The sequence below is a fragment of the Peromyscus leucopus genome, chromosome 2 (genome assembly GCF_004664715.2).
Source record: "Peromyscus leucopus breed LL Stock chromosome 2, UCI_PerLeu_2.1, whole genome shotgun sequence".
Classification (NCBI taxonomy): domain Eukaryota; kingdom Metazoa; phylum Chordata; class Mammalia; order Rodentia; family Cricetidae; genus Peromyscus; species Peromyscus leucopus.
In genome coordinates this window covers 138,843,604-138,870,745 of record NC_051064.1, presented here as the reverse complement: position 1 = coordinate 138,870,745, position 27,142 = coordinate 138,843,604, and the positions used below count along the sequence as shown (strand labels likewise).

Here is a 27,142-nt window from a genome sequence, read left to right as displayed (position 1 = left end):
TAGCCTCGATAGCTTCAGTGATTCTCAACTTAACATGTTTCCCTGGAGATGGCTGTTTTAGTCAACTGGGACGTTCTGCTGTGACTCAGTCCCCCCGAGGACGCCGATGAGCTCTATTTTCCACACTTGAAGCCAAGGAGCCGTGCTGAGTACCAACCAAAGAGGCTTGGGAAGCCGAGAGACCAGCAGAGTGGCACACATCTACAGTTCTTGTGCCGGGGAGGCAGAGACAGGAGGATCACGAGTTTGAGGCCCGCCTGTACTATAGAAGACCCTGTCTCAAAGTTGCCAATGCTGGGGTGTGATATGGAGATGTCATTTATGGCTTGATCTTGTGCAGGGGTAAAAGCAGTGTTGTCTTCTGGGACATGATAGGACACTCAGGAACTCACAGAAGCTGTGGCTGTCTGCACAAGATCAAGCCAGCCAGCATTCCGGCATGGAGTGAGAGGGTCTCCCAAGCTCCCACCCCCAGCTGAGGAGCTACTGACAGTTGGTAGCTCCTGGAAAAGGGAGTCAGCTTTCTTTAAGGACATGATCCTTAGTAGGTTGACCAGGCTACAGTGGATGGGCCCTCCACACCCACGAGTACAGGAGCAGCACACATTGGACTTGGTAGATTATTTAAAAAAAAAAAAAAAAGGACATGAAGTTGGGAGTGGGTGTGGGTGGGATCTGGGAGGAATTAGGTAGAAGAGAGGGTGAATTTGGTTAAAATGCATGGTATAGCTGGGTATGGTGGCACGTGGGAGGCAGAAAGAGGTGATATCTGTGAGTTTAAGGTCAGCCTGGTCTACATAGCAAGTTCTAGGTTTGTAGGTTTGTAGTGCAACAGCACACAGGCTGGCCTCAAACTACATAACATATATATACATAACATATATATATATAGGTTATGTATGTATGTATGTATGTCTGGAGAGGTATCTCAGTGGGTAACAGCACACACTGCTTTTGTAGAAGACCCAAGTTCAGTTCATAGCACCCAGGTTAGGTGGCTAACAACTGTCCATAACTCCATCTCTAGAGGGTCCAACACCCTCTTCTGGACTCTGTGGGCACGTGCACTCCTGTGTCCCTACATGGGGACATACACATATACAGACAAATTAAAAATAGTTAAAATAAATCTCAAAAACAAAAACAAAAACAAGCTAAGACTGGGATGTGGCTCAGGGGTAGAACAACTGCCTAGATGCGCAGGTTCGGTTCCCAACACTGGAAATGAAACGGAAACAAAGAGAACTGATGAGCTCGGACTCCTCCCCCAGTGGGGAGGACAGAGAAGGGAGCCTAGCCTGCAACAGCCTTTGGCACAGAAGCTCCTACAAAAGAACAGAAGTGTCTGGAGAGACAACAGGATGCTTGGGATTCACGGCTCTGAATTCAGCCTCTACTCCAGGCTAGCCTGAAGCCATCTGGTACAGCAGCAGGGCTAGCCGAGAACCACAGCATGGAGCTGGTGGTGCCTTTATTTACCCAGAGTTTGGAAAGAAAACTAGTCTTCAGCTCTCCTGTGCGTCCTCCTCTCTGCCTTATTCCAGTCTCACGGGGTGCAGGGCTTCCCCAAGATTAGAGGTATTTTCCTGTACCTGCACATCTGTCCAATCCCAGCCCCCCGGCTAACATTCCCTGGCAGCTGTCCTCCAAAGACCCCGAGAGCTATAGTGGAAAAGTGCTGTCCCTTGGGCAGGCAGGGGCTGTGTGCCATTTACCTTTGTGTTCTGACCCAGGGCAGGGCTCAGAGAATGGGCCATGTGCTACTTTACCAGGAAGGAGACTGAGGCTCAAGGGGTTGTTGAGTCATGTGACTTGCCTTGGATAACACAGCTTGAGCTGGAGAAGGGCGGTGCCATGTTCTGACCCAAGCCCAGGTTAGCGCTTGGAGGCTGCTGCCTCTGAAGGAACCATCCCACCTGAGCATTGAGGAGCAGGCTAGGCAGAACCAATTATCTTTCTTTTCCTTTATTCTGTGGAAGAATAGCTCAAAGGTAAGGGAGAGGGGAGGTGGGGTCCAGACTCCGGTGACCACTGACTGAACACAGTATTTCTCTGGGCTGCTGTGCCCTATACCATCCCGGGCATCAATTTCAGCATCAGACTACCGTGAGGCCCCCAGGGTAAGACCTGCAGGGCTAGAGTACACCAAATTATGCCAAGCAAACAACATCTCCCTCAACCTTTTAGCCTCAGAGCGGAAAACAGTGCCAGATGGTGCCCGACACAGACTACCTGTCTCCATAACAACCCGCTCAGTGCCACTTCCCCTGGGAATCTGAAGGCAGCTGGCAGCTGCAGGAGGCCTGAGTGGGCTCTGGCTCCTCCTGGGACTCTTACGGCCTGGTTTAAGTGTGCCAATCATTAAACTTGAGTCCCTACCCTTCCCTGCCCAGATCAGGGCCAGCTTCTCTTCCCCCAAAGCCCTTAGCAGAGATATACAGACTGTTTCCTGGTGGGCAGGGCTAGCTGAGGGGGCAGAGGGGAGCAAGCTCATATGCACCTGAAGGAAGAAAAGAGGGTAAGATGTAGTGTACCTTCTGAGGGAAGAGACAGACAGACAAAAGCTGGCTGGTCAGATGGCAGGACCCTGGAAACATGGTGGTGAAACTCGGGTTTCATGAAACAGACACGGTGCCCTTCTTGGGGCAAGAGCAAGGCTCAGTCAACAATGTCACCTGATAGAAGTCCCTCTCCCCTTGGGCCTACAAGGCTGGATAGCAGGACAGACCACAAAGGAGGAACCAGCGGGCCACCACTGAGGAACCCTGAGGCCCCAGCAGCCACCAGGGGGCAGCCTAAGACTGGACCGACAAAAGCTGCCACAGCAGGCCTCCAGCAGGCCTCCAGTTCTGGTCACACCGGAGAAAGCAGAGGTCCAACTGGCAGTTACAACTCAAGGATGTGTCACAGTCAAGAGTAGAGCTCTAGGGAGCCAAGCCTGAGTCCATCCAACTCTTCCGCTTAGGAGCCTCTGGGCCCTAACCATGTCTCTTGGCTGCCCAGCTCAGAAAGGGCTGGAGGCAGGTAGATAGATCTCTGAGTTTGAGGCCACCCTGGTCTACAGAACAAGTTCCGGGACAGCCAGGGCTACACAGAGAAACTCTGTCTCAAAAAAACAAAACAAACTAGTGACATAGTGGTACACACCTTTAATTCCAGCCCTTAGAGGCAGAGGCAGGAGGATCTGAAGTTCAAGGTTATCCTTGGCTACCTAGTGAGTTCAAAGCCAGCCTGTGATATATAATACCCTATCTCAAAACAATGAAGTGAAATAAGCTTTGTAGGAGTTTTTCATTAAAAAAAGAAAAGGGAAACACTATATCCCACAACTCTGAGGTACTCCATCACCAAGCATGGGACACACAGTACATGAAAGGATGGAAACACTACCACGGTCTCTAGGTGAAACATCTCAGAAAGCAGCCTCGCTTTGGCATCCCTTCCTGTCCTCGTGGTCTGTACTGGGTAAGGTTCCTTCCCTGAGCAGATCAGGTCACTTCAAGGACAGGTAAGGTGGGTCTGAAGCACAGGTCCCCAGGGCCTCCACTGAAGGCCCGGCCCTGATGCATGGGTACCCTCCAACTTACCTGCAGCTCGGCAGCCGTCACTTTGTGGTAGATGAGCTCCTCATCACGGCGCTTCTCCTGGGGGATGGTGATATTGGCTAGCGCTGTCTCAAAGTCCAGGATCTGCTGCATCTGGGGCCTGATGGAGTCCTCATCCCCACCACCCAGCAGCTTCCCCAGCTGGACCATGTAGTTCAGGTATCCAGTCAGCACCTGTGGGATCCAGCACCCCAAAACTGTTGGAGGCAGCCACCTGCTGTCTTCTGAGCCAGAGGACAGCAGGACAGACTATAGCCCAGCACATAAAGCCCAGGAACTCACTATGTAGACCAGGCTGGCCTTGAACTCACACAGACCCACCTGCCTCTCCTTCCCTAAAGGTGTACGCCTGGCTTGGTTTTCTATTTTTGAGACAAGGTTTTACTCTGTAGCCCCGACTGGCCTGGAATTCATGGCAATCCTCCTGCCTCAGTCTCCCAAATGCTGGGATTACAGGCATGTGCCACCAAGCCCAGCTTCTGAAACAGCTTCAAGAATGACTTTGATGCTGTGTCTGTTCACTGGCTCCCCACAGGCCTCAGGATAGAGCTGAAGTGCTTCTACAGGTTCCGGGGGTGGGGGGGTGGGGCAGGGGGTGGGGTGGGGGTGGGCAGGGGGGGTGGGGCAGCGTACTGCTGCCCTGGACCTCTCTCTAGGTCCATTCCAGAGTCAATCTTCTATCTTTTACATTTTTATTTTTGTTTATTTTTTTTACTTTGTGTGTGTGTGTGTGTGTGTGTGTGTGTATGTGTGTGTGTGTGTGTGTGTGTGTGTGTGTGTGTGTGTGTGTGAAAGAGAGAGAGAGAGAGAGAGAGAGAGAGAGTTGGAGGTTGTATGCACTGTGTTGTGTGTGTGTGTGTGGAGGTCCGAGGACAGCCTCTTGGACTCAGTTCTCCCTTCCCACCTTTGTGTGAGTTCTGGAGATCAAACTCATTTGCCAGGTTTGTGTGGCAAGCCTCTCTGCCTGCTAAACCATCTCACTGGCCCCATTTTTATCCCTTTAATGCGCCTGCTCTGAGCCACCTGCCACTGTGTGTCCCTTGATCTGAGTCAAGTGCCCCGCCTTACATTTCTTCAGCTGCCTCTCCGCTAACAGTGTGAGGCTGTGTCTCTCGCTGGGTGATCAGTCAAGTGAGGTTCGACTCTCCTAGACCTCGAGGTCCCTGGGGACCATCCCCCCAGCATCGGGCACTGAGTAGGCACAGTGAGAAAATGGAAGGACCCGTGGGTGAGCCTCAGGCCAGGTCTCCCTGAGGGCATCACAGGCACAGAAGGTTCTGGAGGAGCTGGCTCTGGGTGTGCAAACTGACCTCACCCTTACTGTGACCCTGAGCAGTCCCTGAATGTCCCTGAGTTAGAGGCAAGGTAAAAGTCCCATCAACTTAACGCTGGTGATGCCACAAAAGGCCTCGTGCCGACGGATGGTGGCGGCTGTCACCACTGCCTTCTTTAGAGAAGGGATAAATGATGTCCCAGTGCCTGTAACGCCTGACTGGAAGTTTGGGGACCGCCCCGAGGGCTGCTTGTCAACCTTCAGGAAACTGAGTCCTCTGTAGAAGTCCAGTTGTGCTGGCTGTGCAGATCAGGGCAGGCTGGCTGTGCAGAGGGGGCAGGCTGGGCAAGCTCACCTTCTCATTTTCCGTCTTGTTCAGGTAATAGTCCCTAGAGGGCAAGCCGAGGCCGGACTGGTCCACCTGCAGAGAGATGCAGGGTGAGAGGGAGGCCCCTGCTTGGCTACCACCTTCCCTGGGGCAGGTCCCAGCAGGAACAGAAGGAAGCTGATAGCCATCACTGATACATCCACCCAGCGACCAGGGGTGGGACAGCTCCATGCCCACCAATCTGCAGGGACTTGGGTTCTTCTGAAGGGCTAGACAAACCTATTTAAACAACCCTGGGCCTAGGCAAAACACTCTTATTTCACCAACATTGTCCATGTGGTTCAAGCCACCCCAAGCTGTGTGAGCATAGCGAAGTTACTAAACCTTTCTGATCCTTTGGATCTTCCTCTAGAAAATAAGGGACATGGCTGCTACCCTGCAGAACTGGAATGGGACCTTGTGGGGACAATGGTGGTAAAGGACCATCTGAGAGATGGACAGGGAGGAGAGGAGCATTCTAGAGAGCTGCCATGGCTTCTGGTCCCATCTCGGCAAAGCTCATCTCAGGTAGGAGTTACTATAGTGCATTTGGTTGACAGGGAAAGTATAGTTCAGAGAAGCTGAGCCACTTGCCTAAGATCACACAGCAAGTGAGTAGTATGGATGGGCCAGGTGAAAGCAGAGAAAGAGATGGACACAAAGGCCAGGGGCTGAGGACGGGGAGCAGAGGGTGTCACCGGTCGCGTCCAGGAGCTAATGTCATCTCCTAGGCTCAGCCCACCTGGATCACATTGCTGTTGGAGTTCTTGGAGTCGGCGCTGACGTAGACAGAGAAGAAGGGGGAGGTGCGGTAGTGGGCTGTGACCACCTGCAGCGTGTCCTGGAAGTTGTCCTTGGCCCAGGGTCCTGTGATATTCCAGCCTCCAAGCTGTGGGAGAGAGAGCAGACGGGGTGGTGCGTGTGTGCACGGGTGTGTGCCTGTGGTGAGCTGGTGTGAGAACACTATGCACATCACAGAGCCTCATGTTCTGTGACTCTGGGGCAGTCCGTTCTCTGCCCTCCTAAGCAGACGAACAGGGTGATGGTCACTGAGGGTTTCTGTGCATGTTTGTGTATGTGTACTTAGGTCATCATTCATCTTGGGTTTTTATTTTGTTGTTTTTAGATTCTCTAGACAGACAGGGTCTCACCATGTAGCCCTGGCTATCCTGGAACTCACTCTGTAGACCAGGCTGGCCTCGAACTCACAGAGACCCCCTGCCTCTGCTTCCAGAGAGCTGGGATTAAAAGTGTGTGCCAACACACCTGGCCACTTGTCCTTAAGTGTGCTAAGAGCACACAAGGCTGGGATGGAGGTGGGTTTCCTGAGTCACACGGACACAGTGACATTAAAACATAACTCCAGAGATGTTTATGGGGAAAAGACTGAGAAGTCACAGTCGTCTTGTCCTGCAAACTGGTAATGAGTACTTGCTCCACAAGCATGGAAACCACGCTGAAATTCCAAGCACCCACAATAAAAGCTGGGTGCAGCATCTTGCAGGCCTAATGACCCCAGTGCCGTAAGAATGGGAGGATCAGCCGGGCGGTGGTGGCACACGCCTTTAATCCTAGTGCTTGGGAGGCAGAGGCAGGAGGATCTCTGTGAGTTGGAGGCCAGCCTGGTCTACAGAGTGAGATCCAGGACAGGCACCAAAAACTACACAGAGAAACCCTGTCTCGGAAAACAACAACAACAACAACAACAAAAAGGGTGGACTGCAGGGACTTGCTGGCTGTCCCCATGTTCAGTGAGGAGACCCTATCTCAGGGGACAAGGAAGAGAAGGACAAAGCAGGACACCTGATGCCCCCCTCTGGCCTCCATGTGCCCAAATAAATACACACACACACACACACACACACACACACACACACACACACACACACACACACTGCCCTTGGCCCCCCCTAGCTTGGCACATGCTGGCCCATGGAACCTGTGCAAGAGAGGATGGACAGATACTGTCCCAGGGTCACCAACCCCAATGCAAGACCTTCCCCAAGGTGAGCTGAGAGGCGAAGCCCATGAGGGAGGAGAGGTGACTAGAAAACATTCCCAGCCACCTCTGCCTGGACTGGGAAGCAAGGCTAGCCTCGGGCAGCCCCACTCAGAGGCCACCCAAGACTGCAAATATGCTCAGGACGGACTAGTTGGGGCGGGAGGCCAGCGATGTAGCTCAGCTGGCAGGGTGCACATCTCACATGCACAAGGCCCTCGGTTCAGTCTCTAGCATTGCACAAAACAAAGCATTGCACCAGGCATGGTGGCACACGCCTGTAATCTCAGCCCTCAGGAGGTCAAGGCAGCAAGATCAGAAGTTCAAGGGCATCCTTGGCTACATAGCAAGTCTGAGGCTAGTTGACTCTGTCTCTAAAAAATAAAAACAACAACAACAACAAAAACCCAAAAAAGCCAACAAAGCAAAGAAGAAACGGATGAACAAGTCAGTAATAATCGCAGGGTCCTCCTCCTGCAGAGAGCTATTTCTGACCCAAAAGTCTAGGGCGCTGCTGGAACAACACACCCCTTTACATCATATACACAGAACCAGAACAGCAACAGAGAGGAAGATTTTAACACCAATACAGTCCTCACCTCTACCTAGACACACACATTCATCTCCCCTCAGATGTTGAAGCACCCCATACCCTCCACACAGACAGATCCACCCACACGGAGCCATGCACATACATGCTCAGGCAGCCCCAACACCCACAGCAGACTGATGGGCACCGAGCTCCGGCTGGGTGTGGTAGCTGGCGGTGTGAGGTGGCTGAGAGCCGGGGCGGAAGCCAGAGGACCTTGCGGGAGGCTGAGCAGAGGGAAGCAGTGGACATCCACCTGAGCACCCACCTTCTCAATCAGCTCCATCAGGGGCTTGGCCCGAAGCTCCTCAATCCTAGTTTCGTTCATACACGCACGGTAGTACACTTGGGCCTTCCTCTCTGCCTCACTCACGCTGGCCGTGGAATTTTCTAGAATGTCAAGAAATAACAGAGTTGTGTCCCAACTGGGTGAGTCCTTCCCAAATCCTCAGCACTCCGGGCTGTACAAAAGCACCATGGTAATTACTGTCTGTGGAGGAGAAGCCTTGTCCTGGGGTGTATAGAAGGGCCTCTGGGCAGAGTGGACAAGACTAGGGGTACTCCGGAATCTTAGCTGTTATCACAAGTGTGTCCCATGTTCCTCCTCTCTGCAGTGGCCTTACAGATGTGTCTCGGGTATGGCAATATGTGCTGTGTTGGATAATTCTGTGTCAACTTGACATAAGCTTAAGTCATCTGAGAGGAGGGGACACTAATCAAGAAAATGCCTCTATAATATCAGGCTGTAGTCAAATCTGTATTTTCTTAATTAGTGACCGATGGGGGAGGGGCCTAGCACATTGTAGGTGGTGCCATCCCTAGGCAGGTGGTCCTGGGTTCTATAAAAAGGCACGGTGAGCAAGCCATGATGAGCAAACCTGTAAGCGGCACCCCTCCAGGGCCTCTGCATCAGCTCCTGCCTGCAGGTTCTGGCCCTGTTTGAGTTCCTGTCCTGACTTCCTTCAATGATGGGCTATGATGTGGATATGTAAGTCAAATAAACTCTTTCCTCCCAACTCGCTTTTGATCATAGTGTTTTATCACAGCAATAGTAACCCTAACTAAGACATGTGCCCACCCAACAGGATGGTAGGTTTCCCTACCAGCCAGCACAGGGCCCTGAATCCCTGCCTGCAAGGTGGGCACCCTGCCATGGTTTTCAGATCCCAGATGACCTTGTCTGGGAGAAAGGCAGGAATTGGATAAGGCTTGAAAGGCTTCATTCATTAGGGACTGACTTCCTGCTTCCTCCTGTGAGGGCTAGATATGTTTGCCAGGCTTATAGAGGGCTGGAAGCCTTGTTTCCCACATTCCAACCTGGTGGCCCAGGCTCAAGTTGTAACTCATCCTACAACAGGGGACAGGGTGGGCTTAGTGTTTCCCGAGCACCCAGGAGACTCCCTCTCCCTCCTCCCCCTCCTCAGCTCCTATACTACCTGTCACCTGCTAAAGGCCACATGCCTGCACATGTGTGGCCTGGAAGGTTCCTGTGGCTCCCAGGGTAGTCCCACCACTTCATGCTGCTCAGGCCCTCAAGGAGCCTACTGTGCACTAGAGTCCCTGTATCTGAGTAACTGAACATGCGCGCACACACACACATGCATGCACACACACATGCATGCACACAGGCATACAAACACATACATGAGTCCAGCTTCAGAGTGGGCAACTCTGCCATGCTGGGGCAATTTTTCCTCTAGTTTCTGACCCTGAAGTCTTTTCCTTCGCTTCCTTTCAAGATCTACCCAGCCCTTCCTCTTCTATGAACCAGGCTCTGGTGGGACCCTGTACCTCCATTCACCAGGTAGACACCAGAGGTTCACTCTGGGCCACACACCATGTAACCTCTGCTCCATGGGGCTTCTGCACAAAACCCTGTGGCAGCCAGGCTCCACTCCCAGGTCTTCTCAGAGGCTTGCTGATCTGAAGCCTCACTCTAGGCCTTCCGCACACTGGGCATGGCCTGGATACTGGACACCAGATTGAGCATGAAGTTTTACGGACAGACATGGGACCTGCTCTCTGACTCCACAGAGCTCAGGATATGGACGGGATGAGAGAAAAGCCCGCAGGGGACAGAGTACTTTGAAGAACACGACAGCTCTGGCTTCAAGCCGAGATTACGTCAGGTGCCACCACGCTCAGTTTACCCAGTGCTGATGTCACACCCGGGGCCCGGCAATGCTGGGCAACGCTAGGCAATGCTGGGCAATGCTGGGCAATGCTAGGCAGTCTACCCAGGAAGGTGCAGCCCCAGCGCCAGACGATGTTCTGTGTGAGCTGAGCCTTGAAGATTCAAAGGGGTTCACAGGATGGGGGAAGGGCCCTTGGAGGGGCAAGACAGCAGAGGACCGAGGAAAGGAGCACAAAGGAGTAAGTGTGGAAGAGAGACAGCCCACATCACAGGAAGGTGATGCCATTCCTGGGAAGTCTTTTTTTTTTTTTAAATTTATGTGCATTGGTAGTTTGTCTGTATGCATACATGTCTGTGTGAGGGTGTCAGATCCCCTGGAACTGGAGTTACAGACAGTTGTGAGCTGCCATGTGGGCGCTGGGAATTGAACCTGCATCCTCTGGAAGAGCAGCCAGTGCTCTTAACCGCTGAGTCATCTCTCCAGTCCCTCCTGGGATGTCTTAATCAGCGGCTGCATCTATCACCTCCAGAGTCTCATTCCCCATCCTCATCAGAAATGGCACCAAAGTTGTCACTGACCAGCAGGCCCCAAGGGGGTGATGGGATGAGGCCTCTAGTAGAGGGAAGCTGGGAACAGGAGAGCAGGGATGGGAAGGGGGAGTGCCCCACCCCAGGGCCTCATCTCCATGGCAACATTCCCACCAGCTCAGCTCTCAGAAGGGAAAGCAGAAGCACCAGGTGCTGGCCAGGCCCCAGAAGCTTTCTGTCACCATCCACACCTGGCTCTGGCCATGACCCCTAAGAGGCCAGGGCCAGCATCAGAGGCAGAACTCTGTGCTCAAAAATGAGCCTGGCATCTGCTTTCCCCAGGGCCCCAAGGCCACGGAGATAAGGGACCTAAAGACAGGCTCCCCAGGGACAGCCTGGCTGTGCTCATCACAGTGTGTTCTGAGTTCCAGCTGGAGGCCACCGGCTCCCCTTTCCCTGGCATCTGGAGGGCGAGAGGACACTTGCTTCATGAATGGGCACCCTTTCACCTTCCCTGTGGGGCTTCCCTGACCGAGTTCAGTTTCTGTGGCTGTGCTCGTGGCTCTCCCACGGCTCATCATTCAGCTCCCACGGTTGGCAGTGGCTGGGCCAGGTGTAAGGGGTGCATGGTCGAGGGAACAGCCGCCAAGCAGTGATGAGAGCCCCTGACTGCATCCTGGGAGAGAGAGCATGGGAAGAGAAGCTGCAGGGAGCCCAGGAGGATGGAAGAGGGAGCCCTGCTCCAGCTTCAGGGTGAAGGAATCGTGAGCAAGGGCTGCATCTGGCCTGCCTCTGCCTCACGTCCTGTATCTCAGTCAACTTCACGTCCCTAGGACCAGGCCCTCGGCCACGCGTGGTACAAGAGCAGAGCTCGGTGTTCTTGGAGAATAAGGCGGAGCATCGTCTCTGGGGGAGGAGGGAGGTCAGTGGAGGACTCTCTAGCCCGCCCGAGCATAGCAGACAAGGCCCATCCCCCTTCCCTCTCCCTTACTAAACCGTTAGATTACACGCCTAAAGCGAGCCCCCAAGGTCCAGTCCCTTATTTGGCCACTGATTCCTTCCCGAGACTAAACACCAAGATCCAACAATCAAACTTCATTATTTGGCTACACTGGCTGACCTGTCCAATCAGGACTTACCAACTCACCCTAGCACAGACTCCCCCTTTTCTCCTTAAAACCCACCCCTGCAGCCGGGCGGTGGTGGCAGCGCACGCCTTTAATCCCAGCACTCGGAGGCAGAGCCAGGCGGATCTCTTTGAGTTCGAGGCCAGCCTGGGCTACCAAGTGAGTTCCAGGAAAAGCGCAAAGCTACACAGAGAAACCCTGTCTCGAAAAACCAAAAAAAAAAAAAAAAAAAAAAACCCACCCCTGCAAAGAAACAAAACAAACAAAAAATATCTGCTGCTGCTCCTTGCTGCCTGCCTTTGATACAGAGGCAGTCCCTACCACACCCCAGCTTGCCCCTCCTGGGTAGTAAATCTCCTGTGTGCTGAGAACTTGGTGTCTGGGTGTGCCCTGTACTGACTCCAAAGGGCCTCCCATCCCCTACAATAAGGCCTGTGACAGAGCTATAAACAGAGGAAGGTAGGCAGGATGTGTGGGCAGAGTGGGGGATGGGCATTCATATCTCTGCCAGGTGTATCTCACCTGGGCACCCATGCTGACCTGGTTAGGGCAGAAGCTCAGGGACAACCTGAGACACACTGGTCTCTTCCTCGCTCCTCATTCGGGAGCACCCACTACCGCGCAAGCTCCAGAGGGACCGGAACTGAACCGAGCTAGCCATACAGAGCCGGGAAATTGGCTCAGTCGGTAAAGCGCCTGGAATTCAGATTCCCAGCACCCACATAAGAGCCAGGTACGGCTGCACACGCTTGCAACCCCTAGGTCGGAGGGCAGGGGTGGGGACATGGAGACAGGTAGATCCCTGAAGCTCACTGGCCACACAACCTAGCTGAACCTGACAGCTCCAGGCTCAGTGAGAGATCCTGTCAAAATAAGTAAATAAAAGGTAGAAAGCCACGGAGGGAAACACTCGTCCTTGGCCTCTGAGTGCACACTCACATCCATGCACACACCTGTGGGAGAACACCAGCGATGGCTGCATGACGTCACTTCAATAGACCGGGTGAACAAGGATGGGTCTTGGGCCCGGGGGTGGCAGAGAAGAGGTGGGAAGCACTTGGGATGTGAAGAAAGAGAGCTGAGCCCTGGGCTTGGCTTCTTCAGCAGCCGCTACAACTGAGTGGAATGTAAAAGCCAGGAAAGAATTGGGGAAAAAAGGAGACCTCCAGGACTCCGGGGCGTGGACATCGTTTGGCAGCATTGGACCAGACAACAGAGTTGCCAATTGCCTAGTTACTTCCTTCCAGGGACCCCATGTTCCAGAAACTTCGACAGTCACTTCCCCAAAGTCCCAGAGAGGAAAGACAGCACACTGTTTAATCGGCCCTCATTTTCCTCTGGGAGTTTTTCTTGGATCCTTTTCTCACATCGCTGCTGGGGTTAGGAAGCAAACGCCCAGACAGCCAGGCAGGCAGGGATGGAGATGGGCTGCAGGAACAGGGTACCTGGGAATTCCACGGTCTCCCGGGCTGCCACCGCATTGTCTGGGCAGAAGCATGTGGGGCCTGGAGTCTCCATCAGGGCAAGGCCAGTGTTTATTTAAGATAAAACCACAGACTCAGTCAGATAGCTCCAGGCCTCAAGAGCTGCATACAAGAGGGGAGAAGAGGCTGATAAAGAGGAGGCCAGCTCTTTGTGACAATACCATTGATACTTCCTGGTGCCGAGTGCAGGCCGGGGGCAGGCCTGTGTCTCATCATCACAGGACACGGAGGGTTGGATGTGGTGTTATCAGCCAACGAGAAGGAAAAAGGGGCCAGGAAGGTGAAGGAGCCTCCTGACAAAGGCCAACCGACTGACTAATGAACCTGCTGGCATTTGAACCCAGGTTCTTAAGCCTCCCTGAGAAAGCGGACTGCCTCTCTGCACATGGGTGTGGCCAGGTGTTCAACTTGTTATAACACTCCCCACAAGCCGCTCTTACTTGGATCACACCCAATTTACAGGCAAGTGATTGGTCACATAAGCAAGTGACTGAGGCCAGGACTGGCCCTCCGGTCCCCCTGTCTTCTTGTTCCTGCTTGCCAGTCAGTATGCTGAAAAGCCAGGCCAGAAGACGGTCCCTCCACCCCCACCCAGGAGAAGCCCTGCAACCACCTCCCTGCCTGAATCATCAAATCCACCACAGCCGTTCCACAACGAAAGTGTGCCGACTGCTGCAGACACCACACCAGGGTAAGCCTTGGCAAGGCAAACGGAGGACAGGAAGAGGAAGCCGGGTGAGACAGTAAATATTGGGAAAGCATAATCAAAATAAAAATGAGATGATATGGGATGATATAATTCATGCCAAGTCACCAACATGCCCTCATTTCATGAGACTGGAATGTTCTGTGTTCTCAGAGTGGCTGGCATCAGGGATGTAAGAGAGGAAAGGCAGTAATAACTTTCCCCCTTCGTCCCCCTCATGCCCCACCCCAACCCCCCAGCTTTGTACCGGGGATGGACCCTGGAGCTTGTGCAAGCCAGGCAAGAACTCTCCCCCAGCTGCCTCCCTAGCCTGGAGAGCTGATTGTTCTTTACGGACTCCAGGCTGCTTCAATTGTTACAGCAGGCTTGAGTTAACTAGTTTAAGTATTCATCCTTGTTTTGCTTTTGAGTCTGAATCTCATATAACCTAGGCTGACCTTGAACTCACTATATAGCAAAGGATGGCCTTGAACTCCCGACCTTCCCATCTCTGCTTCCAGAATGCCAGGATCACAGCAATGCACCACCATGCCCAGCTTTATGTTCTCATCCTATAAGATGCTGTAAATCTGAAAGGTACATCCACGTCAGTGTGGCTCAGGCCCCAGGAGGCCCTTTGGTAGAAGACATAACAGGGAAATAGGCTTAAGGAAGTTTAAAGGGGCTTAGGAAATGGCACAGTGTCCTGGAAACATGAGGATCTAAGTTTGGAATGCCAGCACCCATGTGGAAGCTGGGTGTGGCAGCATAGGCCTGTAACCCCAAAACTGGGGGATGGAGACATGTCAATTCTAGGCCTCACTGGTTAGCCTGTCTAGCACTAACAGTGAGATCTAGTTTCAGGGAGAGACCCTGCTTCAAAAACATGTGGAGGGGCAACTGAGAAAGATATTTAGTGTTGACCTCTGGCCTGCACACACACCACACACACACACACACACACACACACACACACACACACACACACACACACGACAGAGAGGGTTCTGGAAGGGTTCATGGCAGGCTGTCTAGATGGTGAAATAATATGAGCTACGCACAGCTGGAAAGTCAAAGTCAAGGCCCAGTCTAAAGGCTGCTATAAGCCATGACAGTAATCCCAGAATTTAGGAAGTGAAGACAGGAAGGGGGAGAAGCTGAAAATCATCTTTGACTTCATAGGGAGTTCAAGGCCAGCATTGGCAAGAGACCCTGAGGAAGGACGGAACAGAAGGAGGGAGGGAGGGATAGAGAGAGGGAAGGGAAAAGGAAGGGAAGAAGGGAGGGAGGGCACAGCTTGTTCAGAAGACACGGCTTGTTCAAGGCTGCACTGCGCGTTCATGTTAACATCTGTGCAGTGTTGTGGAATATTAGTTAAAGATGTGTTACATTCTTTCATGCTGTGGAATATTTGTTTAATGATGCAAAGATGTGCTGCATTCTTTTATGTTGCATTTGTTTAACTCTGTGAAGCTGTGTTACTGTGCCTGTCTAAAACACCTGATTGGTCTAATAAAGAACTGAATGACCAACAGCTAGGCAGGAGAAAGGATAGGTGGCGCTGGCAGGCAGAGAGAATAAAAAGAAGAACGAGAGAAGAGGGAGGATCGAGAAAAGGAGGAGAGGAGAGTGCCAGGGGCCAGCCACTCAGCCACCCAGCCAGCTATGGAGTAAGAAGTAAAGAAAGGTATATAGACTAGAGAAAGATAAAAGCCCAGAGGCAAAAGGTAGATGTGATACTTTAAGAAAAGCTGGATAGAAACAAGTCAAGCTAAGGCCAGGCATTCATAAGAAAGAATAAATCTCCGTGTATTTATTTGGGAGCTGGGTGGCAGGCCCCAAAGAGCAAAGAGTAAAAAAAAAAAAAAACCTAAGTGCTGTTGGGGCAGCTGCATAGTTCTCACTGACATTCCAAAAGCCCCATTTTATCTCCTACTTCCTGAGAGCCCGCCTCAGGCTTGGAGGTGCAGAGCACCCTTGTGTTCCAGTGCCTGTCAGCTATTAGCCCTGGCTCCTTCTGAGGTCTGCCTGCTGATCCTTTGTCTTAGGGAAGCTGAAGCTGGCTGGGCCCTGGAACATCACTCACTCATCTGCTATCTGCTCCTTTGGGGCTTTCCCAGGTATCTCACAGCTAAAGAGCCATTTCTAGATTAGTTTCCAGGAGGGAGGCTGGGGAAGGTGACCCTAGGACATGCCTTGGGTGTATGTATGTGTGGCAGGGCTCCTGACCGGCATGACATGGAGGTGACCTCAGCTATGTGGGGCCCAGGGCTTGCCTGGCGTGTACAGCTTAACCAAGTAGCCACTGGGGAAGCAAGCCACAGGTCTAACTCCCAAGCCAAACCAGGCCTCTCCAACGTGGATGTGGTTGACAGAGAGCCAGGAATGAGACAGCACAGGCTTTGAGACCCCATGGCTCTAGGTCTGAACCCCTAGTTCTACCATTTCCTGGGAAATCCATTTTTGCTTCTGAGTGTCATCTGCAGCGGGGCCACAGGCCTGGACCTCTGATGATGCAGCAGGAAAAAACAAAGTAAAAACTTGGTACCTTACAGATACACCCAGTACCACCTTCCCTGACAACTGGTCCACATCAGGGTGAACCATAAGATAGTCTAGGACTTTGTCTTCCTCTGATCCCTTGCCACATCCTTACCAGTGATCTATGTGAGAGTCCATGCTATGGAGGAGCCAAGGGTCTAGGAGGTGCCCTCTACAATCATGCAGTTTGCTTGGAAGGAGTCTACTTGGAATTCACACAAAGCCACCAGAAGGGCAACTGTGTTTTGCTGAGCACTTTAGGGCCCAGGCCCCATGTTCATCCCTCGGAACCACTGCTGCAAGTCAACACTCACAGTGACCTTCCCTGTTGGATGACACTGAGAACCATGTTTTACGGAGTTTGGAACTGAGGCATAGAATAGGGGGTAAGCAGCCAAGCTGGTCTGTAGGGGGCTTCTGAACTCTGCAGTGTGGCCGTGATACCATCGGGCCCTCTGTTCCCCAGGTCTTTTTATGATTTATTTATTTTTATTTTATATGCATTGGTGTTTTGCCTATATGTATGTCTGTGTGAGGATGTCAGGTCCCCTGGAACTGGAGTTACAGACGATTGTGAACTGCCATTCGGGTGCTGGGAATTGAACTCAGGCCCTCTGAAAGAGCAGTCAGTGCTCTTAACCACTGAGCCATCTCCCCAGCCCATTTCCCAGGTCTTAATTGGTTGTTACTGCACAGGGCTGATCTTGAGTACTGTGGATGATTGATTGATAAATAAAACACTGATTGGCCAGTAGCCAGGCAGAAAGTATAGACGGGACTAGCAGAGAGGAGAATTGAGAGAACAGGAAGGCGGAGAGGAGACGCCAGCCTGCTGTCCAGGGAGCATCATGTAGAGGCAGCAGGTAAAGCCACGGAACATGTGGCGACATATAGATGAACAGAAATGGGCTGAGTATAAGAGTAAGAGCTAGACAATGGTAGGCCTGAGCTAATGGCCGAGCAGTTTAAATAATATGTGTCTGTATGTTTATTTTATAAGTGGGCTACGGGACTGCCGGGACTTGGTTGGACCCGGAGGGAAAAACTCAAGCCTCACCTGACCATCAACTTGACCCTGAGGGGCAGAGTGACTAGAAAGTCATAGCCCAGGACTGGAGGCCACTCCCAGGAGCTGCTGGGGACTGTGGGGGAGAGGCTGGGTAGGTAGCCTAGCAACAGCCCTGGTCTGAGGCTGGGGGTGGGAGAGCAAGGTAAGGTGTCCTTAACCCACTTGTCAGAAGGACATGGCTGCCTAAAAAACACCGGCTGTTAAATCGGAGTCATTTCCTATCTCCTGAGATGACTTTCGTTGCTTAGAGAGGACGTGTCCTCTTTTAAGCAGCTACTTCTGTGTCTCCTACTCCTCAGAACGATGAAGAGCTTTAAAAAACCTGACAGGCTTGGTGTGGTGGCTCGCATCTGTAACCCCAGCACTGGGGAGGTGAAAACAGGAAGACCCGCTTCTAACCCAAGGCCCGTCTGGACTACACAGGGAGACCTCGCCTTGAAAGTCCAACCAACTGCCAAGACACAGTTAAGTGTTCATGAATCTAAGCTGTGTTCCTGACGGAGGAATTAACAGATGTTTCACTATCTGGCCCTTTCCCAGCTTTGGGAGCACCGCACCCCCCCCCAGGGGGCAGAGGGTAACAAGAGAGGGGGTTGGAAAGGGCCACAGACTCCACCGTCAAAGGGACTTTGAATAGTCAAGTGTCCTTCAATCACCAGCAGCCCAAGTGACTCTACCTATGGAGTGACGAATCTCTGATAAGCTGTTATCATACTTTTTTTCCTGGTTTTTTTTTTTTTTTTTTTTTGGACAGTGTCTCGTTAAGCCCAGGTTGACTTTAATTGAACTTCTGATATCTTCCTCCCGAGTACTGGGATCGCAGACATGTACGGATACTGCACCAGGTTTCATGTGAGCTGGGGACTGAACCCATGACCTTGTGCATGCCAGGCAAGCACCTGACCAACTGAGCTCTACGCCCCACCCTCTGTGACACCACCGTTGATCAAAACACACACTCTGATCCGGAGCGTCTCGCCTCCATTCCTTTCATTCACACTCAGTTTCAAAGAGCTCAGAGCTAGTGCCAGCCAGGAGCTGAGCTGGGCCTTGAAAGCTCCGGCTAGAAGCTCTGTGGACCCGCTCAGTGCCAACAGCCTCACACAAGCTCTCTAGTGCCGCAAACTGTGGGTGCTACTGATCTCGGGTCACCCATGAAGAGACGGAAGCTCAGAATTAACTAGCTCACTCGGGCTCACAGAGTGAGGGCATCGCCCTCCTCAATCCTTTGTCGGTCCCCCCGGTTCTTACCCAACAGGTGCTTGATGATGGCTTGATTGTGTTCCCAGAGATTGCTGAAGGTCCCCCAGCGTGAATGCCCATCGGGCACGGGGTTGGCCTTGATCCAGCCCCCACAGGCATAGCTGAAGAAGTCCTGGCAGGGGTCTACCGTGGGGTCCATGGAGTTTAGGATGGAGCTGGTCACTGAGACGCAGGCCTCACTCAGACATACCGGAGGCGTTCCTGAGGGTCAAGGACAAGAGACCAATGAAAGGTGAGCAGTGCAGGTGGCCTGGAGCCCAGGGGCCCAGGGGCCACAAGCCCCACCTGACCTAGCTGGGTGGTTACTAGATCTCTGATGGGAGTGGAACTCAGCAGATTCAGAGTCTCCTGGCACTTAGAATAAAACCTCTGTTAGCTGCGCAAACTCCCTTCCGTGGTTTCAAAGAGCTCGGAGCTAAGCCGATTTTCTCTTAGTGATCCTTCCTCCATGAAGACTTCTGATCCTGTTGCCAACAAATTCATTTTCTCATCCACACTTTTGTCTTTTTAATACAATTAACAGTGAATGTCTTCTAAGTTCTCTCTCTCTCTCTAAGAGAATATTATACAATGTGCATAGCCTACAATGTGCATAGCCATACACATGTGTGTTCATACACCATACATATGCACACATGTATGTATACACAAATGCACACACACACACACACACACACACACACACACACACACACACAAACACACAGTTAGGGCAAAGAATGTAGCTCAGTTAGTAAACCCTGGGTTCAGTCCCAAGTGCCAAAGAAAACAGAGCATGGTGCCCAGGCCTGTAATCCTAACATTTGGGAGGTAGAAGCAGGAGGATCAGAAGTTCAAAGTCATCCCCAGCTACAAAGAACTGCAGGAAGCCAGCCTGAGGCGAATGAGACCCTATCTCAAAACAAAAACAAAAAACAAAACACAATTATTGTGCTATTGGATCTGAGCTGAAAAAAATCTCCAAGTGCTGGGAATGGAGCCAGGGCCTTCCTAGCACATGCTAGGCAAGTGCTCTACCCCTGAGTCACAGCCCACGGGGAGCCTCTCTGTGGCAGGGGTGACAGTGTCACTAACAGTAACACTCAGATCATCGGAATTAGAGTGGCACATCCCAGTTCCCGGCCACGGGGAAGGCCAGAACTTCATGAGGGGAAAGGGAAGGTGTGTGTGTTTGAAAAGGGCTATTCACTATTATGGCATAACTTCGTATTGGGAAAATAATACCTATTGTTCTTACTCAGCAAACTGCAGGAAGTCTAGCCTGACAAAATCTTGGCCGGAAATGCCCAGAAGACAGACAGTGGGGGGACTTGGGTTTGAAAACAACATGAGAAGTCGAGCGGTGGTGGCGCACGCCTTTAATCCCAGCACTGGGGAGGCAGAGGCAGGAGGGTCTCTGAGTTTGGGTCAGCCTGGTCTACAGAGAAAGTTCTAGGACAGCCAGGGCTACCTAGAAGAGCCAAGGCTATAGAGAAACTGTCTTGAAAAACTGAAACAACAACAAAAAATCTCTCGCACATCAGGAACTTAATGTCTATGTGACTGACTAATGAATGGTTGGGGGTCCCTATCTGATCAATTGATATTTGGGGCCCTCTCATCTAAGCTCCCTGTTCCTTGGAAACCTTCCCAGGCCCTCTTGTGTCATGCTCCTTCCTGCCTCAGGCATCTGTGGTCCTATCATGGACTGTGCTAAGTCACAGCCATATCCCTGTCTACCTCCCTACAAGGGTATGAACTAATTTCCACACATCCTTTCCTAGCCCTGTGCTTGGCATCCATTGCTTTTCAATGAATGTTTGTGGAATGAATAAACGACCTACTGAATGAAAGTGTTTTAAGACCTGGTCCCCTGCTGGAGAGGTGGCAAATATTCCTTTCTTTTGGGACACACACAATCAGCTGATACCAGCTCAGATGTAATTTACTCATCTGACAGTACCTGGCCTCTGTGCCATCCAAGATGCTTTAATTCTTTAAAAACACGTAATTAGTGCTGGAGTGATGGCTCAGTGGTTAAGAGCACCAACTGCTCTACCAGAGGACCTGGGTTCAATTCCCAGCACCTACATGGCAGCTAACAACTGTCTGTAATTCTAAGATCTGACATCCTCACACAGACATACAGGCATACACCAATGCACATAAAATAAAGATAAATCAACTTAAAAAACCACGTAATTATTGTGTGAATATGTGCGTAAGTATACGGGTGAGTGTGTGTAAGTGAATTATGAGGTTGTGTGCCACAGCATGAGTACGGAGGTCAGAGGACAGTTTACGGAAGTTAGTGCTCTCTTTCCACCATGGAAGTTCTGGGGATCGAACTCAGGTCATCAAGCTAGACAGGAAGTGCCTTTTGCCACTTAGCCATCTATCTGGCCCCCAAGATGCTTTAATACACTTCGCAGAACAGGGCTAGGGAAATAATAGGTTAGTCAGTAACCCCAGAACCCACGGACAAATGCCAGGAGGGATGGCATCCTTGTAATCCCAGTGCCGGGGAGGTGGAGACAGCTGGGCGAGCATAATAGGTGAGCTCCAGGTCAGTGAGAGTCACTATCATGATGAAGGTGAATGGCATTCCTAAGGATGATATCCAGGGGCTGTCGTCTGGCATATTCACACACACACACACACACACACACAAAACAAAAACCTCCTGATAGAGAGATGGCTCAGTGGTTAAGAGCACTGGCTATTCTTCCAGAGGACCTGGGTTTAATTCCCAGCACCTGCATGGCAGCTCACAGCTGTCTGTAACTCTAGACCCTAAGAGTTCCAGTATTCTCTTCTGACCTCTGGAGGTACCAAGCATGCATGAGGTGCACAAACACACAGGCAAAATGCTCAGACAGATAAATAAAATAAATAAATCTCAAAAAGTATTTAAAAAAAAATTCCTGGAAGAACCTTGTGTTGGTTTTGCTCCTGTTTGGAAAGCGGATGCAAGTCTCTAAAGGAGGTTTCCAAAGCAGGGAGGTGGGTCAGAATGTTCTCAGGGGCCCAGACACTGCTCAGAGGTGGGGCTTCCAGAACTGTCTGGGGAGCTGCTCTGCCTGGCCCGATGTTTGCTCAGATGGGCCAAAGTCAGGGCCTGCAATGCACAGTGAGGTTCGGCCAAGCCCCGAGGCAGCTGCTGCTTTCTCAGGTGGTGCATGGATTTCCTGATCCTCAGCCCAGCTCCACCCTAAGGCAAGAGGGCCATTTGTCTCCCAGGTCCAGGCTTGGAGGCAGAGAGAGGAACGGGGCAGAAGCAGCCGCTGGAATCCTCCCCAGAGTTCCACCCGGCAGCACCAACAGCTGTTTGAGGTCTGGGGATCAAACTCGGGCTGGCTGGCTTGGCAGCAAGTACTTTACCCACTGAGCCATCTTGTCAGCCCCCACGTGCTCTTTGTTTGGGACCTGTCCTTTGGGAGGGAGCACTCTTTAAGTCCTGAAGAAACATGTTGGGGCTCCTAAGGGGAGTCCCAGAGCAGCATGCTTGCTGGGGTCCAGCCTGCTCTCCATTTCTGGGCCAAGAGTGGGCAGACAGTGCCTGGCAGGATGTTCTGAATTGAAGCTGACTCAGGATGGGGTAGCTGCAGAAGGAGAATGCTCTATTTTGCACACACTCATACATATACCTCCACAGTCACACAGACAGACAGACAGACAGACACACACACACGTATATGCTTGGTAGAGAAAGGCTGCTCCCAGTCCATTCTCCTTTACACGTCTTTCTTCATTTGGCCATTCATTTATTCAGCTTCTACACACTCATGGCACACAGATGCTATGCTGAGCACAGGGTTAAAGGACCAGAAATAAGGACTTAATCAGGAAAGTATGAATTCAGCACCTCTGAGCCAGGCACATTTAGAAAAATAACTCTATAAGTCATTAGTCACTTAAATAATCAAACAATTATTTCTTAAGCACCCTGTAGATACTTAGGCTAGTCACAGAGTAAGCACTCATGAAATGTTTGTGGAATGGATGAATGAATGACTGTATGTCCCACACAGGAGGGCATATGAATGACGTCCCAGCCCTCGATTTAAGAACACCCTCCCTATTCCAGGATGACCACCCTCAAGCAACTTCACAGTGGAGGAAGGCTCAATATAGCCACTGTGATGGGGTGAGTAACAGTTGGTGGGAGGGACCCCAAGCAAAGCCCTCCTTTGGTTTCTCTGACTGACAAAACAAGTAGACAGTTGGGGCAGGAGACTGGGAGACCCTAGACTTGATTTTAATGTGGATCCATTCTTCCCGGATCCATCAGTGCTAACTCAGTAAGGAGCCAGCGGCCATATCCACTTGACTGACAGAGAGAACCAGACTCCAACCCTGACAGCACATCAGGTCACTGTAATGACACCACTGTGACAGCGGGGTCAGAGGGACCCATCATGACAAGCGGGGTCAGAGGGACCCATCGTGACAGCGGGGTCAGGGGGACCCACATGGCAGCGGGGTCAGAGGGACCCACATGGCAGCGGGGTCAGAGGGACCCACATGGCAGCGGGGTCAGAGGGACCCACATGGCAGCGGGGTCAGAGGGACCCACATGGCAGTGGGGTCAGAGGGACCCACCGTGACAGCGGGGTCAGAGGGACCCACATGACAGGTCAGGAGGGGCTGTCATATGACCATCCAGTGTGGAGGAGAGTCAAGTGTGCACAGAGACACACAAAGGCCCTGGGCATAAAGGACAGTCTTTCCAGGGTGCTGACGTGCCCTGGAGTACACTGTGATTACAAAGAGAGGTAGGGCCTCTGCTCTGGATTCCTCTGAAACCTGGAAACCTGTGAGCAAAGCCAGCCTCCCCACTTAATCCCCCTGCAGCCTTGGGGGAGCTGGTCTCAGCGCCTCCACCACGCCTCACAGGGCTCCAGGGAGGAAGAAGTAAGTTATACATTCGAGGAAAGGTCCACGGAAAGTGCCAAGCAAATGGAAGCCACGACTCTCGTTCGGCTGAGACTAGGGATGGCGGTCAGTCACGTCTTCACAGCGACAGAGCCAAAGCTAGCTGGAAAAGTCCTCAGGGACACCAAACACATATGTCATCAGAGTCACCCCTCAAACTGGGCACCCAGTTAGAGAAGAAACAAATGTAAGTTTTGGGAATGAAGTGGCTTGTTCAGCCATTAAGTTTCTGGGCCAGGGTGTGAACTCATGTCCTTTTCGTTGTGTGGCTTTGAGGCAGGGTCTAACATAGCCTAGAAAGGCTTCCAACTCACTAAGTGATCCAGGCTAGCCTTGAAATCCTGATCCACCTGCCTCAGCCCACCAGTGTATGGAGATTACAGGCGTGAGCCACTGCACCCAAATTTGCCCTTCTGACTTCAAAATCTTCATGGTACCCACTCCATCCACCTCCCTGCCTGCATTCGACCCCTAGGCATCTCTCTCCTTGGCTTTGGAGGCCAATCCCAGCTTGAACAAGGCGCCCCCACCTTGCACAGAGTGACAGAGCAGAAGGCGGATGGTTAAGCCTACCACAAATGACAGATGCACCTACTTGCCCGGTACTGGATGCCCAGGGCTGCCAGGCAGGCCACCAACCCTGCTGCCAGAAGTGCCACCAGCACTACCAGCTGCTTCTCCACCGAGGTCCGAGCCGCCCAGCACCTCTGGCCACTCCGGGGACTTCGGAAGTTCACCTGTGGGGAAGGAGGCAAGTCTGTGAGCTCAGGGCCCCGCTTCCCCAAGAGGAAGGGGCTCGGCTGCAGGCCCAGGCCCCGGGGAGGCATCAGGCTGTCTCAGGGGTGGTCCAGTTCCCACGGAGTCTGCCCTAATCCAGGAACAGAACCACCACCCTGGCCCGTAGCGTAGATTTGCTCCCAGACATCAGAACTAGCAGCTCAGCTCAGAAGGGCTTGTGTTGTCTGTGACACCCGATACCGGTAGATGAAAAAAATCTACAGCTTTCCCATTTCTCCAGTAAGGAGCTCAAAAAAGAACAGGATGTTTGGACTTGAAGGCATTCAGAGGGCAGCCAGCTGGGCCCTCCTCAGAGCTCCTGCATCTACAGAGCCAGAGGCGAGCATGACATGACCTCACAGGGCTCTTGCTTTTTGCAAGTGGGGACACATTTGGCTGGTTAAGCCTCTCTAATCCTATCAGGGATGCCTAGTGGCCTCTCCTTTTTCACATGAAGAAACCGAGGTTCCCGGTCACTTGTCACGCAGCTGAGTGGGTAGGTTTGAGATTTGAAGTAGTGCTCGGAGATTCCAGAGCCCACCAACGGGCCAGAGACATGGGTCTTAGGAGATGGTGGGGGAAGACAGAGGAGAAACAGCTCCATTTGGGCAGATCTTCTAAGGGAGGAAAAATGTGCCAGGCCCCCACAGTCTGGCTAAACAGGAAAGGAGGCACAATGAGGGGAAATGGAGGGTGTGGCAGAGGACTCGAGGAGGACATGCCTGCCAACAGCACTCAGGACCCTCAGCTCACGCTCTTCTTCACACCCAAAGCCAGCACAGGGGTGGGGGTGGGGGTGGGAGATGGGGAGGTCTCTTCTGTTCCAAGAGGTACTTCCTGCAAAAGTCAGGAGGGGCACAGACAGGAAGAGTCCCCAGAAGGTGGGGCTGTTCAGTGACGTCACCCTGTACAAACAGCTGAGCACCAACTCAAGGGGGGAAAATGGATTCCTTTGCTTTCAACTGCTAACAGCCAAGAGGGGAGGCAGATAATGAACAGATGGGTGGACATGGACGGCTTCCTGGAGCAGTGATGTCTGAGTTTAGGGATAGAGAAATGAAAGAGAGGACCGGGGCACAAGGCACAGCTTGAGAAAGAACAGGAACTTCCTCCGAAGGGCCGGTAAGAGATGTCACTACACCGGCCCTTTGGGGTGGACAAGGCAGAGGAAGTAACTTGCAGGGAACTGGAGAGGAGCAACAGGAGTTCCTAAGAAGTCCCCAGCATCCCAGGGGACCTAGGGATGCCCGACTCTGTCTCACTGAGTCCTCCCACAGCTGTGTAGGGACGGTCCCCAGAGCAGGTCGGAGCCCAGGAGGCATCCCACGACCGGCACATGAGATCTGAGATGGGTCACCTTAGGAAGGGCATATGAGCCATTCTGGGGTACCCCCTGGGTGCTAAAAGAGAAAGAGGAACATGGGGACTTCTTAAGGAAGAAAAACGGGGGTCTAAAACTGAAAAAGGGATGCTGAGAACTGGGACACTCCGTGACTGTGTGTGCGGGACAAGAGGTGTGCACCCCACAGTGGTGGCCAGGTAGTAGTGGGGTGGCCAAGGGGTGGTGAGGGCTGCCTGAGGAGACCCTCTCAGCTTTCTTAAAGAGGAAGAGGTAGAGGATTCTGACCAGGGCATTCTCACCTGTTCAGAGATAGCCCGGGACATGTGCTCCCGTGGACACTTTCGGTCATCAGTCATCTCACTCAGGTTTACCTCGGGTTCCAGTACACAGAGAAGCCCCAAGGTCTTCAGCCAGGTGCAGCCTTGCCCCGGGGACACTGACATCAATGTCCCTTCCCCTGGCTTGTCTCAACTTTCCTCTTCCACCTCGTGGCCTCTCCTGCCCCATGGCCAAGGCTCAGTTAACGGAGCACAGAGGCAGGGAGAGCCCGGTCTAAGAGGCCTCCTCTGCCAACTCTGGGGAGCTGGTGGGACAGACTGTTGAGTTTGGGGGACAGCTGGGAAATGCCACCTCATCGGGACACCAAAGTGTTGTGGTGAGGGGAACGGGAGACAGCCAGGTGCAAAGACACCAAGGCGGTGAGGGAGAAGGAAGGAGGGGGTGGCAGATTAAAAACAAATGGAGAGCCACTTAGAAATGTTTGGGAGCTGACATTTTTGCGCCTGGCACTCATTTGTTCTGTTTTGTGGATTGGTGGGGGAGCTCCCAAGCACGGGTACTACTGTGGGCTCCAGAGGAGATGCAGCTTGTGGGGGCTCATGGGGCCGAAGCAGGAGGGCAAAACCAGAGGAGCCATCTCTCTAGATCATGGGGTCCTGTCCACGAGGTGCCCCCCACACCCCCCGAAAGAGAAGACAGGCAGGCTGGAGCATCATTGTTCCATGTCAAGCTAAGTGTTTAAACAGATGGCATCTACTGTGGATTAAATTAGAATTAAGTCAGAATTGAATTAAAAAGCCACAGTTCCAAGCAAGAACGGCAAACAGGGTTTGAAAATAGGATCATTAACTTTGGTCACGTTTATTGCTTGACTTTCAAGGCTGGGCCAAGTACTTCTAGGTTTCTGGACAAGCCTTGCCTCTGAGGGCAGAGGGAATTCGGAGCGGCTCCTGGGGGCGAGTCACCCCGAAGCTCTGGGCTGGGAGCAGGAGAGGCTGGGCAAATCGTGGTACGGTGGACAGGTCTGGGTGGTATTAGGGTACCGCGGTCCCTTTTCTCTGAGCCCCCAGTACACGTGCCCTGAAGTGGATCCCATGAGATGGGGAAGACAAGAAGGAAATATGAAAGTGTTTTCACACTTTCTTTTAGAAACTAGGACATGCCAA

General features: G+C 52.2%; 1 protein-coding gene across 5 annotated transcripts in view; it reads right to left on the bottom strand.

Moving 5' to 3' along the window:
* Ece1 (endothelin converting enzyme 1) overlaps nt 1–27,142 on the bottom strand; it is a 100,443-nt gene that overhangs the window by 19,327 nt on the left and 53,974 nt on the right. For all 5 annotated transcript variants that reach the window (XM_028875358.2, XM_037203093.1, XM_037203091.1 and 2 more), the window contains exons 3-8: nt 24,174–24,315; nt 18,653–18,865; nt 8,102–8,223; nt 5,988–6,134; nt 5,234–5,299; nt 3,588–3,779 (exon numbers count right to left, since the gene is read on the bottom strand). In XM_028875358.2, coding sequence (XP_028731191.1) covers nt 3,588–3,779; nt 5,234–5,299; nt 5,988–6,134; nt 8,102–8,223; nt 18,653–18,865; nt 24,174–24,315 — 882 coding nt within the window. The remainder of the gene's footprint in view (nt 1–3,587; nt 3,780–5,233; nt 5,300–5,987; nt 6,135–8,101; nt 8,224–18,652; nt 18,866–24,173; nt 24,316–27,142) is intronic.